Here is a 15,217-nt window from a genome sequence, read left to right on the forward strand (position 1 = left end):
CTGAAAGAGATCGCATTTTGGTGAAAAATCTCCGTTGTTTTACTTCAAGTTCATACTGTTGACGATTAAGATTAGGGATGTAACGATACCGATACCGATACGATATATCGGGCGATATAATCGGCATCGCCGATTTAAATACGCCCGATATCGTAACAAAATGTAAACAACCCACAGTAAGGTATTTTAGTGGGCAAGAATATTCTTCACCTCAGTTTTAACTTGATTTGTCAAAACTTACGTAAGTTTTACTACGATATATAACTTACTCAACGTAACAGTGAAGCTGCTATAATCGTGCTATTTTCCTAATAGGAATATATTTTTCTTTATTTTTATTTTTCAGTTTTTCACACTTTTTAAAATCGAGTGTCTATTAAACATAAGTATGGTTTATGCATATAAAGGATATAATTCTTTATTTATTTGATTTACCTATTAACTAACTACCAGGCTATCGATATCGGTATCGCCGATTATTTACTTTAAATATCGGTATCGGTATCGTATCGGCAAAATCATGTATCGTTACATCCCTAATTAAGATTAAGGACGCGGCGCGGGTAAAAAAGTAACAGCGAGCTAAGTAGCTTATTTTGGTTGCTTATTTTTTGGTTAGTAGCTAAAACGTCACTAGATGGCGTTCACGCGCAGTTTACATATAATGGAAAGAGACAGAGACTGACTTGAGAATGGTGGGGGCCCTGTAGCACGGAGGGGCAAGCCTTCGGGACGAGTTCGTCGACAAAAGATAAAAGCGAGCCGAGTAGCTTATTTTTTAGTTAACAAGTAACAACCTAGAATATCACTAGATGGTATCCAGGTATAGCTTATACACGATGATTTTTAATCGGTGATCAGGAGTAGAAAAATATTAATATCTAGCTCAAATTAAACATATTAGGCTAGATCTCACGCAATTATCTCACTGTTTAATTAATTGAAAGTTAAAACATAATTAAAACTAATAACCAATAAATACATGGTTATCCTACATGAAGTAACTACGATACGTCAAGTGCCATTGATATGGCGGGAAATTTGACGAATTTATGAGTTTGTTTATGCATATGACAATGACAATGACAAGTTGTTACTCATAAATTATCAATTGCCATTAAGTTTGTAAAGAGGCTATAATTCATAGATACCGATTAGTAGAGTGACAAGGATTTTAGGATAAAATTGATCTCAAAATTAAAATTATGATTTAAAAAAAAAAACAAGTTTGTTTCCATGTCATTACGACTTCAACGTGATCTACATCAATTACTGAGTTAGAAAAAATGTTCCTGATCACCGATTAAAAAACCGGCCAAGTGCGAGTCGGACTCGCGCACGGAGGGTTCCGCACCATCAACAAAAAATAGAGCAAAACAAGCAAAAAAAACGGTCACCCATCCAAGTACTGACCCCGCCCGACGTTGCTTGACTTCGGTCAAAAATGACGTTTGTCGTATGGGAGCCCCACTTAAATCTTTATTTTATTCCGTTTTTAGTGTTTGTTGTTATAGCGGCAACAAAAATACATCATCTGTGAAAATTTCAACTGTTTAGCTATGATGGTTCGTGAGATACAGCCTGGTGACAGACGGACGGACGGACGGACAGACGGACGGACAGCGGAGTCTTAGTAATAGGGTCCCGTTTTTACCCTTTGGGTACGGGACCCTAAAAATCATCGTGTATAGAGGTACAAATAAGAGATAGATAGGCTCAGGCCGGTCGGTATAGTTTGTAGCTTTCTAATAGAGCCCGAAGGCTAATCCTATTGTCTATTGTTAAGAAACACCGCTCGTGCCACGTGCCACAACCACCTGCATAAAAAATCGGTACTTCGGTTACTGAGTGCCGGCGAGTCGGACGCTACAGAACCAGTCTAAAATGTGTCATCGAGATGCGTAACAAAGGCGCGTTATCGGAGAGCGCACCTACACTGGTTTTTTGAGCGTTGGACTAGCCCGCGCTCAGGTGCCAAATAGAATAATGAAGACCCTTTTTTGCAGGTAAGTAGCAAGTGCGGTTTTACTGAACAATAGACAATAGGATAAGCCTTCGGGCTCTACTAGAAAGCTACAAACTATACCGGGGCGTGGTGCGGGTCCTGCAGCACGGCGGGCGGCGCCGGCGCGGCGGGCTCGTCCTCCCCGCACCCCGCGGCCGCGCGCGCCACGCGCGCCGCGTTCACGAAGTCCACGCGCTTGTGGTTGATCCAGGCTTCCTTCACGCAACCTGGGGGGACAATCATTTAAGACGAAACAGGAGCTGAGATTTAAATATTATTTTAGGTAAATATACCCGTCTCGCTAACGGAAGCGGCTCCTAAAACTAGTGCGATAAGGACAAGGCGAAAAATCCTGCGTAAAAATGTCAAAAATCGAGGTTTCGTACTCGACTGTTTCCTCCTCCAAAACTTAACCAATCGTAACCAAATTTGAAAATCTGAATGATTATGAAATTATCTGTGTCGGACCGTTTTGCTTTATTGGCTAATTGATATCAGTTTTGAATACCACGCCTCTCATTGCGTCATAATCGATTAGGCCATTTTGGACATATTTGAAGGGCTCTAGCGCCTTAAATAACAAAAATATCAAAAAAAGCAAAACGGTCCGACACAGATATTGACAATATTAATCTGTGTTGAAAAAATCATTGCTCTAGCTTCAAAACCCACGGAGGAAACAGTCGAGTACGTTTGTATGGAGAAATGACCACTCCTGTTGGCTCTTAACCTTTTGAACGCCAAACGGCGCGTCCATTTGCCGTGCCACTGACGCCACGGGGGTAAAATTTAGTTGTGTGAATAAATAATGCCAACCTAAAGCCGTCTGTGGCGTTCAAAAGGTTAATTTACGTCACCCTAGACCCGTAAGTGGGAATTTCTTCCCGCTACGGGAGAAGAAAATCTCACTTCCTGGCCGAGGCGAGACGTAAAACTTTAGACAAACCACGGGCGGTAATTCGTAAAGCCTACCTTCAGTTCGGGCCACAAACAGATCGCAGGATCTGGAGCATTTACGAATTCGCCTCCCTAGGTATGTAATGTAGGTACTATATTTTATTTTAAAACTTTATTGCACATTAAAGAGTACAACAGGCGGACTTAATGCCCCTATAGGCATTCTGCCAGTCAAACATCCCTAGCGTCAAGGGTGCAGTGAGAAATAAACAGAAAAAACGTAACTTTTGAGCGAAGTAAAATATTTACATTTAAATTACTTATTACATTTAAATTACTGTCAATAAATTAGATTACGTAGTAATAAATATACATAGTGTTTGGTAGGTAGATGCAAAACGTAACCGAGGTTATTGAGCATTTTAGGCAAAGGTATGTCTTAGACAAAATTCGATATTATTTTAATTAATTTTTGTTGAGAAAAATGCCTACAGTTGAATAAATGTAACTTGTGTTAATAGTACCCCCGGGTAAGTTAACGTATTATTTTGTATAAAAACTTCAATTGATTTCGGATATGTTAATTGTAGTGTATAAAAATGAGAATTTTTTGAAGCGGCGATGGCCGAATAGTTGTGGTTTGTTAAGATTATGCTTTCAACACTTTTAAATGCTCAACAATAGATGCCGGATAAGGCTCGCAGCAAGACACTGAACCATTGAAATACAAGGACCTCTTGTTGCTTTAAACCTGGTTATGAGAGTAGGGATAGGGCGCTATAAAGGATAAGGCCAAATGTGTATCATGCAATTTACTTTCCAAATCGGTGACAGACCTTATTTACATGGCACCTCGCTAGATGCGGGCGCTGGGAAACAGAGAATACCCCGACCGCTGAGGGGGAACGTTAATATAGTCCTATAGCCTTAAAAATACGGCCGCGAGATCAAACGGGACGCGAGATTTTGGCCAAAATCTAACACTAAAGTTTGGTGCACTCACGAATCCGGCGCAAGGTCGTTATCCGGAGAAACACTGCTGCTGGCCGCAGCAGGCGGATGTGGTCAGAAGGCGGCGGCCGTTCGTCGAGCCTTAACTTCTTTAAGCCAGGGCGAGAACGGTCCGCGGCAGCCGGTATCTTCGCGGGCGGGACCGCATGAAGAGCCTCGGGATCGTCAAGCGGCGCTCTGGGCCGCCTGACGCACGGTCTGCGGGTCGGGGCCGTGCCCTACGGCTATGGGACGCGGCGTCAATGCGCCGCGCCGCCAAGCTGGCGGCACACGCTGACGTGCGCGGGAGCACGACTGTCCACCATGTTTCCCCTTCGGAAGGCGGCGAAGGGTACACCGGAACGCGCACTTCACTCACGCGAATCACCCACGCGATTCACCCACGGAAACGGGCCTACATCATAGTCCGAGTTCCCACCGGCTGAGCCGGGCGGCAGGAGGAGACGTGACAATTTTTCCCACAATCGATCTAGGACAAGCTTCCAGCCCACGTCGTCCCGACAAACCCAAAAACCCCCCAAGTGTTCTGCCCTGTCACCTCTCGAAAAGTCCACCAACCCGTCAATTGCGTTTCGATTCACATCAATGCATTAAACTTCAAACCAACTCGAGCATTTTTTAAATCCAGTAATTCTTGTAAAATACAAATGTTCATTAATACTTGAATTATTTTAAGTTGTTAACAATAATAATTAATAATTACATCTTTTATTACTATTTCCTACATTGTTTCGTTCGGAATATCTTCCCTGCCTATGCAGTAACGAAACCTTCGTTTATTTTGACGTTTCTTCTGTCGAACGATGGAGGACCCACATATTTATGATTTATAATTTTAAGCAATTTTATAAATGATTCTAAAATACTAATTAGATTAGGATGTGACCTATTTGAGCAGTTAGAGTGGATCACAAGGATCATTTTGATATGCGCAAAGCCAGGTTCAGTCCAGTAATTTCAGCACAACCCGGGTGACAAGTTCCGTTCGAGTGGCATTCTCTTTGGGCTTGTTTCTTCGAATCTAGCCAGCCAGGAGGCGGGGTATTTTGATCAACCTACAGCTGAGAAGGTATACTACAGTTTTACATAATTGTCATACTTTGGTATATGTTATTTTGTCGGAAATGCGACACTCATTCATTGCAGGTTGTGTAGTATGTTTTTAGTATGGGAAACCGTGTAGCATCGCTACAATATCCCCTCTCTCGGCAAAGAGGTTAAGTCCGCTTAACCGAGGCAGCCGGGGTAACCGGAGAATTTTTCCCGAAATCAACAAGTCTATTAGGACGTTAATTATGCATGCATATATATACATATACATTTGACATATATCATTGTTATACCCTAAGCTTAGACTTATATGTTGAGCATGCCGGCTATTATTAAAACTTAGTCTACCTATGTCCGTCTCTTGGACTATAAAGTTTTATTACTACTTGTTAGACCTATGTCCTAGACCTTTATCCTTGTATGTTATGTATTGGAAATCACAGTGTCTAGCTAGTACACTGTGGTTTCTACAACCTAACTAAAAATATCCCTTGGATTTCATTTAAAATAATCCTAAGTTGAGTGGTCTAACCACTTTCAATGTAACTACCAATAAGCTAATCTCTATTTTATGGTTAACTAATGTATTTAAAACCTAATTTAAATATCAAGTATTTTCAACTATATTTTTCAATTCTTACTATTTAGTATATTACTAGTAGTCATATACATAGTACAATACTAATAATTATGTTTTAATATAGCATGCTCTACTATGCTTATATGCCTATAACTATAAAACTACTAGTACCTTAATGGAATGTGGTAACTAGTTGCTAGTTTATACCTAGTAATTGCACTTATAGTGGAGGCTAACTTGTAGCTCACACTCAAGTCATATTCCAATGTGTAGCCAGCGGGCTTACACTACGTGAAAAAGAAAAAACTTGGTTTTCTTTTTCATGTCAAAGTCAGTGAGTTATATCCCATATAAATGAATCACCCTGGACCCTTAGGGTGTGTAGTCACAAAAAAATAAGGTTTTCCAGAAAACACTTGAAAAAATCTTGACCAAATGAGTCAAGGAAGTATGCATACTCAAAAAAAATGGGTTGTTACCGAAGTTCACCCGAAAAATAAAAATAAGTTGGTAGCTTGAAAATACACCTTGTAAAATACAATTTTGAGCATAATGTCACTTAACCAATGCTCTGAGATTAAATGGTAACTGAATTTTTTCAGATTACCTTAACTACAAAGCGGTTTGCTCTAGCAGTCGGAAATTCGGAGGTTATGTGACAAATCAGGAATACTACTCCATGTGGAATGCAGCATGCCGTTCGTCGACATCTCCCTACCTTTAGCGAATACAAATGGTGCATGTTTCAGTACAACATAAAAAATGCTATGCAAAGATAGCTGGAATTGAGGTTGGTACTAAGGCCAATTTCCTCAAATTTCAAACAAAACAAATAATGTGAACATTTAAGTTCTATAAAATAGTTCTATTTAGAACCGAATAAGTCAAAACCGAAAAAAATAATTTAGAGCGTCTCGTCTATCCTACTAAGTCTTCAGAATGTTAAGTTTGAGTTGGTTTGACAAGTAAAAGTGGATAAATATTTTAATACTTTTGAAATGTGTGGGAAATGGGTTGACCGGGCGGGCGGGTGTCCAATGCGGCACCCAGTGGTCGCGTATTAAACAATGAGGTATTAGACACGGGTAGGGGTGGGTGGCTTAGCTATCTACCCCACCTACTTCATGAAATTCCTCTCCTTCCCCGTCCGGCATGTCGGTGAAAAAGCTGGTTTGCTTGTGTCAGGGTATGTAATAAAGTATAATAAATTGATAACACTTCACTTTGCACCTGAAGTGTTAAAATAAATTACCACTATGCTCTCAAATGGAGCGTGGTGAAAAAAATAATAAGTGGCTGAGCGCTATGCTAATTAGTCATAGTGTAGCCTAATAAAAATTATAATAATTGATAAAATTGCTACCCTGCCACAAGCAAACTTACAAATTAATTGACATTGTGTTTTTAACTCCAATAATTCAACAATTTTTTTTAAATATTAAGTTTTTTTTTTAAATGACAATTTTTTTTATAAATTGTTATTATCACCTTTCCAAGCTCACAGTAACCAGGGTAAATGTTTAGAAAGCTTTTAAGTTCGGGCGCCATTGTAGTGTATAAAAATGAGAATTTTTTGAAGCGGCGATGGCCGAATAGTTGTGGTTTGTTAAGATTATGCTTTCAACACTTTTAAATGCTCAACAATAGATGCCGGATAAGGCTCGCAGCAAGACACTGAACCATTGAAATACAAGGACCTCTTGTTGCTTTAAACCTGGTTATGAGAGTAGGGATAGGGCGCTATAAAGGATAAGGCCAAATGTGTATCATGCAATTTACTTTCCAAATCGGTGACAGACCTTATTTACATGGCACCTCGCTAGATGCGGGCGCTGGGAAACAGAGAATACCCCGACCGCTGAGGGGGAACGTTAATATAGTCCTAGAGCCTTAAAAATACGGCCGCGAGATCAAACGGGACGCGAGATTTTGGCCAAAATCTAACACTAAAGTTTGGTGCACTCACGAATCCGGCGCAAGGTCGTTATCCGGAGAAACACTGCTGCTGGCCGCAGCAGGCGGATGTGGTCAGAAGGCGGCGGCCGTTCGTCGAGCCTTAACTTCTTTAAGCCAGGGCGAGAACGGTCCGCGGCAGCCGGTATCTTCGCGGGCGGGACCGCATGAAGAGCCTCGGGATCGTCAAGCGGCGCTCTGGGCCGCCTGACGCACGGTCTGCGGGTCGGGGCCGTGCCCTACGGCTATGGGACGCGGCGTCAATGCGCCGCGCCGCCAAGCTGGCGGCACACGCTGACGTGCGCGGGAGCACGACTGTCCACCATGTTTCCCCTTCGGAAGGCGGCGAAGGGTACACCGGAACGCGCACTTCACTCACGCGAATCACCCACGCGATTCACCCACGGAAACGGGCCTACATCATAGTCCGAGTTCCCACCGGCTGAGCCGGGCGGCAGGAGGAGACGTGACAATTTTTCCCACAATCGATCTAGGACAAGCTTCCAGCCCACGTCGTCCCGACAAACCCAAAAACCCCCCAAGTGTTCTGCCCTGTCACCTCTCGAAAAGTCCACCAACCCGTCAATTGCGTTTCGATTCACATCAATGCATTAAACTTCAAACCAACTCGAGCATTTTTTAAATCCAGTAATTCTTGTAAAATACAAATGTTCATTAATACTTGAATTATTTTAAGTTGTTAACAATAATAATTAATAATTACATCTTTTATTACTATTTCCTACATTGTTTCGTTCGGAATATCTTCCCTGCCTATGCAGTAACGAAACCTTCGTTTATTTTGACGTTTCTTCTGTCGAACGATGGAGGACCCACATATTTATGATTTATAATTTTAAGCAATTTTATAAATGATTCTAAAATACTAATTAGATTAGGATGTGACCTATTTGAGCAGTTAGAGTGGATCACAAGGATCATTTTGATATGCGCAAAGCCAGGTTCAGTCCAGTAATTTCAGCACAACCCGGGTGACAAGTTCCGTTCGAGTGGCATTCTCTTTGGGCTTGTTTCTTCGAATCTAGCCAGCCAGGAGGCGGGGTATTTTGATCAACCTACAGCTGAGAAGGTATACTACAGTTTTACATAATTGTCATACTTTGGTATATGTTATTTTGTCGGAAATGCGACACTCATTCATTGCAGGTTGTGTAGTATGTTTTTAGTATGGGAAACCGTGTAGCATCGCTACATAATCTGATGTATTGGATCAAGTTGAACCTATTTTCAGTATTCTTTCATTGTTGTCACAAAAATAAACAGGCGGCATTCGAAATAATTTTGATACCGTGTGACACATACTTTCACATCAACTATTTGAGGAAAATAAAAAATCTTAGTGTTGACACAATCTGATGCTTAAACAGATTATTTAAGCTAAAAAAATAATGTGCAAAAAAAATGTAAAAATAGTGTGCAGAAAAGTGTTACTTTGATCCCTCCTAGCAGGGAGGAAAAGTGCCACTTTGATCCCTCCTAGCAGGGAGGAAAAGTGCCACTTTGATCGCTCCTAGCAGGGAAGAAAAAGCTCTTTTCCGAATAGGTGGTGTGAAAAATATCTTGGATTTCACACATCAATCAAAATCAATGAAACTTTAATTTAGAAGCTTACCTCTAAAGCTGGTAATGTTACGGAGGTGCCACTTGCTGAACGCGTCCCTAGCGACATCTTCTGGCACACCGCCGATATACATAGGCCGCTCGAGACGGAGGTATTCCTTGTTGCCTGAAATATTAAACTCTAAGTTAAACAATTAAGAAATAAGGAAAACCGAGCATTGAATAACATAATATATATGTCGGAGAATGATTAATAAGCGCTGGTGGCCTAGCGGTAAGAGCGTGCGACTTTCAATCCGGAGGTCGCGGGTTCAAACCCCGGCTCGTACCAATGAGTTTTTCGGAACTTATGTACGAAATATAATTTGATATTTACCAGTTGCTTTTCGGTGAAGGAAAACATCGTGAGGAAACCGGACTAATCCCAATAAGGCCTAGTTTCCCCTCTGGGTTGGAAGGTCAGATGGCAGTCGCTTTCGTAAAAACTAGTGCCTACGTCAATTCGTGGGATTAGTTGTCAAGCGGACCCCAGGCTCCCATGAGCCGTGACAAAACAAAATGCCGGGATAACGCGAGGAAGAAGAGAGATATGTCGGAGAATGATTGAATTGTGCCATCTATCGCCTTTGAGAGGCGTTTTATCATGCAATCTTTGACAAATAGAGCAAACTAGGGTGTTATGTGTACACCTGAGTGGCGTTCGGCGCAGTTCCGCCAAGGCGTCATAGAGTGCGCTGTCAAAAACAAATGAAATCCAGAACAATTGAAGTTATGCTGTCAATCAATCTTCAGATGAGATCAGAGAATGAACGGGAGAAGATGACGTCTGTGGCGGTTCCTGGGTCTAATCCACTGGTTTGCTTTGAATAAGAAGTGTAACGTGTGATATGATTTGTAATCAGTCTTATCCAGTAAAGACTGCGAGTTGAATAACGTATTTCATTGACGAGGGCTCGCCATCAATGATTGAAGGTCCTGATGTGCTCCTGATAGTATGATATTTACGCCCACGATTCCCGACATATAGTTATAGATTATCCGCATTAATTCCGCCTTGTGTTCGAAGATGACAGCATTCGTCCCTCTCTAACACACTAGATAGAAAGAGACGCGTCACCTTCATTGATGATGGAGCGTGCCGGACCGTCATCGACTCGCAAAGTGAAGTTTTTCTTTACTGCGACTAGTTCCGCCTTGTGGTACGCGCCGTCCGACACCATTTCAAAGCTAAGAAAAAAAAACTTACTGTAAGGCCTCAGTGGACGCTCGAGTTGTGCGTGCAGCGGGGCGGGGTGTGCGGCGTGCATGTTAAACTAATGCAAGCGTGTAGGAGCGGCCTTAGTGCACGCTGCTCACGTCACGCGTGAGCCCACAGCCACGCTGCACGCCCCGCCCAACGCTCCGCTCCGAGCGTCCACTCAGGCCTTACACTTAAGGTAACTAACGTGAATAAAATTCGTGTCTGACTAATAGGGAATATTACGCGAAAGTCTGCGTAGGGGCCGCCACTCCCACAATAAGTGACAATCTAAGGGTCTACCGCAAACGAGAGAGTCAAAATATTGTTATCTAACTTCTCTGTCACATCAGCGATAAAGAGGCAGGCAGCTGAGTTTCGATTTCGCGTTTCCCGGTAGGCCCTTTGTAAACAAACCGCCTTGATGTATCAATGTCATATTTGATTGTCTGTGACAACTTGTCAAAAAACAGTTTAAGGTACAGTATGTATAAGTTACTCTATGGTACACTTAAGTCACTAGTGCTGCACTCTGGCGGCAAAACATTGCAGTAATACCCTCCTAAGGCCCAAGGTCCTACCTATAGTATCTATTAAGTTCGATGTAATTTAAACCATGTTCAATTGGAACAGAGTCGCTTTTGCATCGTTTCGTTCAATTTTCAAACAACGCAAAATCAACTCTATTTCCTACAGTTTAGGTTCAAATTTCAGTGGCAAATTTTGGATGCTTCGTTTGTGTGGCTGGGCCATAGGAGGATACTCCCTATTATGTGTGTGTGTGTGTGTGTGTGTGTGTGTGTGTGTCCGTGTAAGAGAAGTGGAACTTACCTATACATTGTAGAAGTGGGATGGTTGCCGACATCGTAGCTGATGCGTATGCGACCGTTGAACAGCTCAACAGCGAGGTGCTCATTGTCGCCGAAATACATCAGCACGCCGTGGTGCTGAGTTGTGCTGAATACTGAAATAAATAGGTTTCTTACAATGTGACAGTCAACGCTAGATTCCATTTTATGCAGTGTAAGGTCTGAGTGGACGCTCGGAGCGGAGCGTTCGGCGGGGCGGAGCGTTCGGCGGGGCGTGCAGCGTGGCTGTGGGCTCACGCGTGATGTGAGCAGCGTGCACTAAGGCCGCTCCTATACGTGCGCATTTGTTTAACATGCACGCCGCACGCCCCGCCCCGCTGCACGCACAACTCGAGCTTCCACTCAGGCCTTACATTAATACATAATTACATGATTTTATTATAAGCACGTTAGATTTATAAAAGCACCTAATTGATTAGAAGGAATTAAAAGAGGCAACGGCGAAGAAACAAAAAATTGTATTTAATAGGAATACTTTTGAAATAAAACTATTAAAACGGATTATATATGAGTAATAACTATCGCGGTAACCGAAGACAATATTAGGAATACTTTGGTTACGGTGGTTTAGTTAATACACTAGATGGCGCTTGTACTACAGTCTGTATCTTTGGTATTGAAACAAAAGTAAACAAAATCTACCCTCAAATGACTCCTTGAGCCTCTTGAGGGTAGATGAGAACATTACACGATCAAATAGAGTAGCTTAAAGTCAAGTCGTTCAGTGACAGATCCAGGCGGTTTTGTATTTGGTTGGTTAACTATAATAACCCGAAAATGTACAATTTTTTTGTTTAGTTTTATTTAAATACCTAAAGATACAAAGTATAGTTAAGTAGCACTTACTGAGAGTGACATTAGCTTGAGATGCCGTGCGCAGTGGCTCGAGTTCAACCAATGAGTCATTGTGGTTAAACGTGAGCGATGTGAGGTACTAAGGCTGCCCGTATCATAAACTAGATGGCGCTTGTAGTAATAGAGTATAAGTCCAATATTCGTTTCATAAACTAGATGGCACTAGTGCTTACTGCTTACCGAGAGTGACATTAGCTTGAGGTGCCGTGCGCAGTGGCTCGAGTTCAACCAATGAGTCATTGTGGTTAAACGTGAGCGATGTGAGGTACTCGCAGAGGCGGCCTGTGAATAAACGAATTGTAGAATTGTTGGTTGGAGATCTTGGTAATTTAATCTTTAGTTATTTCAATTTGATTAGAATAAAATTTTTAGGTACGGGTTTACGGTATAGGGAGAGATACGGTGCTGCCTTCTACACAAATTTTCGATAACGACGAATTATTTTAAACAAGTAGGAATGTTTGCGAATGATGCTATTAAGCTTAGAACAAATTTATAAGTGGAAAAACTACTGTCCTGGGTGAGACTTTAACTCACGGAGTATCGATCCAGAGGCCGTGAGTTCAATTCACACCTAGGACAGTAATTATTCCACTTTTAAATTTATTCTAAACAAATTAAATTATTTTTAACAAATATCTTCGTTTGTTCGTAATGTAATAAGTTGTAAGTATACTTAGAATCGGTTGCACCAAACCGCCTGTCACCGTTAAAGCGTTCGCAAAATTTTATTGTTTGGGAGTTTTCATAGTTCTCTGCCGAGTGATGTTGATCAGTCTGTCAAATGTGGTTGGTGCACCTGGCCCTTAGTGGTACACATATACTCGTTCAAGCAAATCTTGTCAGTAGAAAAAGGCGGCAGATTTGAAAAATCGCGGGTTAGCAACACTACGTTTGAAATATTCGAAAATCGCGTGTCATTTCTATCTTATCTGTGGAACTGTTTTGTTTACATTTCATCGATGTTCGATGTACATTGCTGCTTTTTGTTCGTTTCCTAGGGATACCATACTTTAGTTTGCTTTACATTGCTACTGACATATCCGGCTTGACAAACTATATAAACAAAATGGCTTTATTACGTACCAGAGTAGCCGGGCGCGCACTTGCAGAGGTAGTCGCCCGGCGCGTTGTGCATGCGCTCCATCATAATGTCGTCCTGTAGAACAGCCACTGCGGTTTAATTATACTACCGTGTACACAGTTATCACTATAAATACATAATATCTGGGAGACGAGCTCTGCTCAGAAAATATATGATAAATACTCAAAAATGCGCGTTTACCCAGATATATAAGTAGCTGGTTAAGTAGATCTTGTCAGTAGAAAAAGGCGGCAAATTTGAAAAATGTAGGCGCGAAGGGATATCGTCCTATAGAAAATTTGAATTTCGCGGCTTTTTCTACTGACAAGATCTGCTTGACCAGCTATAAGACCTACCTAGATCGATTTTTCGCCCCCGATAACACCTATACTTATAGCAAATTTCATCGAAATCGTTTTAGCTGTTTCCGAGATCCCCAAAATATATATATATAAATAAACAAGAATTGCTCGTTTAAAGGTATGAGATTCATAAACAATTTAGCACACAATTATGATGTGCAGAGGGTCAAGTCCCTGGAGCTGCTTAAGGCACTTTTTTAGCCCTTCCACATACAGTGATATGTCTACATTTAACTACAGCGCCCTCTATCGTTGTGGGGCTACACTACCTGCAACGCCAGCGCGGCCGTGGGTAGATAGCACACTGATGGCCACAATTAGAGCGGCTTAAGGCGTCTTTTTCTATACCACGACGGTGGCAAACAAGCATACGGCCTGCAACTCCAGAGCACTTTATTTTTTTCCTGTTTCTTGCACTTCTCTAGCCCTTACAAAAAATATATATAACTAACTACAGCGCCCTCTATCGTTGTGTGGCTACACTACCTGCAACGCCAGCGCGGCCGTGGGCAGATAGCACACTCCGTGCACGCAGTCATGATGGGCGCACGGTGACGTCCCCAGAGCGGCGTGCGGTGCGGCTTCGCAGTAGCGGCCGGCGTAGCCAGCGGAGCAGACGCATTTGTACTCATCGAGGCCGTCTACGCAAGTGGCGCCATTCTGCGACAATGCATCAAACTTTACAAAAAATTCAGGTAAATTTATTTACATTCACAACAGAGTTCATACTCAAATGCCATCGAAGCCTAAGCCAAGAGGATACGATGCAGCCAATGAACTGGCCAGGAAAAATTCAAACACCGGAAATATGGACCCATTGTCGTGCATTCACAACCAGGGGTCACCAATTAGTTTCTACAGGGGTAGAGCAGGTTCTTAAAAAAATGACCAACGCGGTCCATATCTACTTGAGTTTGTGGAGTTTATTAATTAAGTAAAAAAATAAAGTAGGTCGGCGGTCCGCCATTTGGTGACCCCTGAACTAGACCAATATCACAGGCAACTACAGAAGAACTAACAAGTTATGCTGAAGATTACCTGGCACATATGATTGACGCAGTCATCAGCGTTAGTGGTGCAGTTCTGTCCAGAATACCCCCGTGGGCAGGTGCACGAGTAATGACTGCCATGGTCGGTGCAGGTCGCGCCGTTGGCGCAGGGGTTGAACTCTGATGTGCAGAAGGGGATTTTCTTCTCGCAGAAGTCGCCTGAGAACGACAGGGAAATTGTAAAATTACATACTTACTATTTGTTTAAAATTAATAACAAATTCTCTTAGGGCTTAGATGATATAACCAGATTATATCCTCCGAGCAAATTCCATTCCGTTGCAGTCCGTTCATACCTAACCGATAATGAGTAACTGAAAACATAACAATTCAAATCGTATACATAGTATCAAACGAATGTCCCCTGTTTAAATTGACTTAAAGTAAAATTACTTTAAAAACCGGCCAAGTAACGTGCGTTTCGGACTCGCTTTCCAAGGGTATATTAAGTCCGACTCACGCTTGACTGCACATTTCTAGTAGATTTTCCTGTCATCTATAGGTAAAGAACTGTGTATTTTTTTAAAAACTTTTGACTCAGTAGTTTCGGAAATAAAGGGTATATGCTTTCGTTTTCTTTTATGCCACATCGGTGGCAAACAAGCATACGGGCCGCCTGGTGGAAAGCAGTCACCGTAATCTATGGACGCCTGCAACTCCAGAGGTGTTACATGCGCGTTGCCG

At 42.1% G+C, this 15,217-nt stretch overlaps 1 protein-coding gene across 1 annotated transcript in view; it reads right to left on the bottom strand.

Annotated features, from left to right (window-relative positions):
- Positions 1-15,217, bottom strand: part of LOC134659882 (protein slit) — a 50,016-nt gene that overhangs the window by 15,179 nt on the left and 19,620 nt on the right. The window contains exons 20-27 of the mRNA XM_063515590.1: positions 14,523-14,692; positions 13,971-14,144; positions 13,125-13,197; positions 12,219-12,320; positions 11,146-11,278; positions 10,195-10,304; positions 9,130-9,243; positions 2,087-2,232 (exon numbers count right to left, since the gene is read on the bottom strand). Coding sequence (XP_063371660.1) covers positions 2,087-2,232; positions 9,130-9,243; positions 10,195-10,304; positions 11,146-11,278; positions 12,219-12,320; positions 13,125-13,197; positions 13,971-14,144; positions 14,523-14,692 — 1,022 coding nt within the window. The remainder of the gene's footprint in view (positions 1-2,086; positions 2,233-9,129; positions 9,244-10,194; positions 10,305-11,145; positions 11,279-12,218; positions 12,321-13,124; positions 13,198-13,970; positions 14,145-14,522; positions 14,693-15,217) is intronic.

This window comes from Cydia amplana, chromosome 25, assembly GCF_948474715.1.
Source record: "Cydia amplana chromosome 25, ilCydAmpl1.1, whole genome shotgun sequence".
Taxonomy (NCBI): domain Eukaryota; kingdom Metazoa; phylum Arthropoda; class Insecta; order Lepidoptera; family Tortricidae; genus Cydia; species Cydia amplana.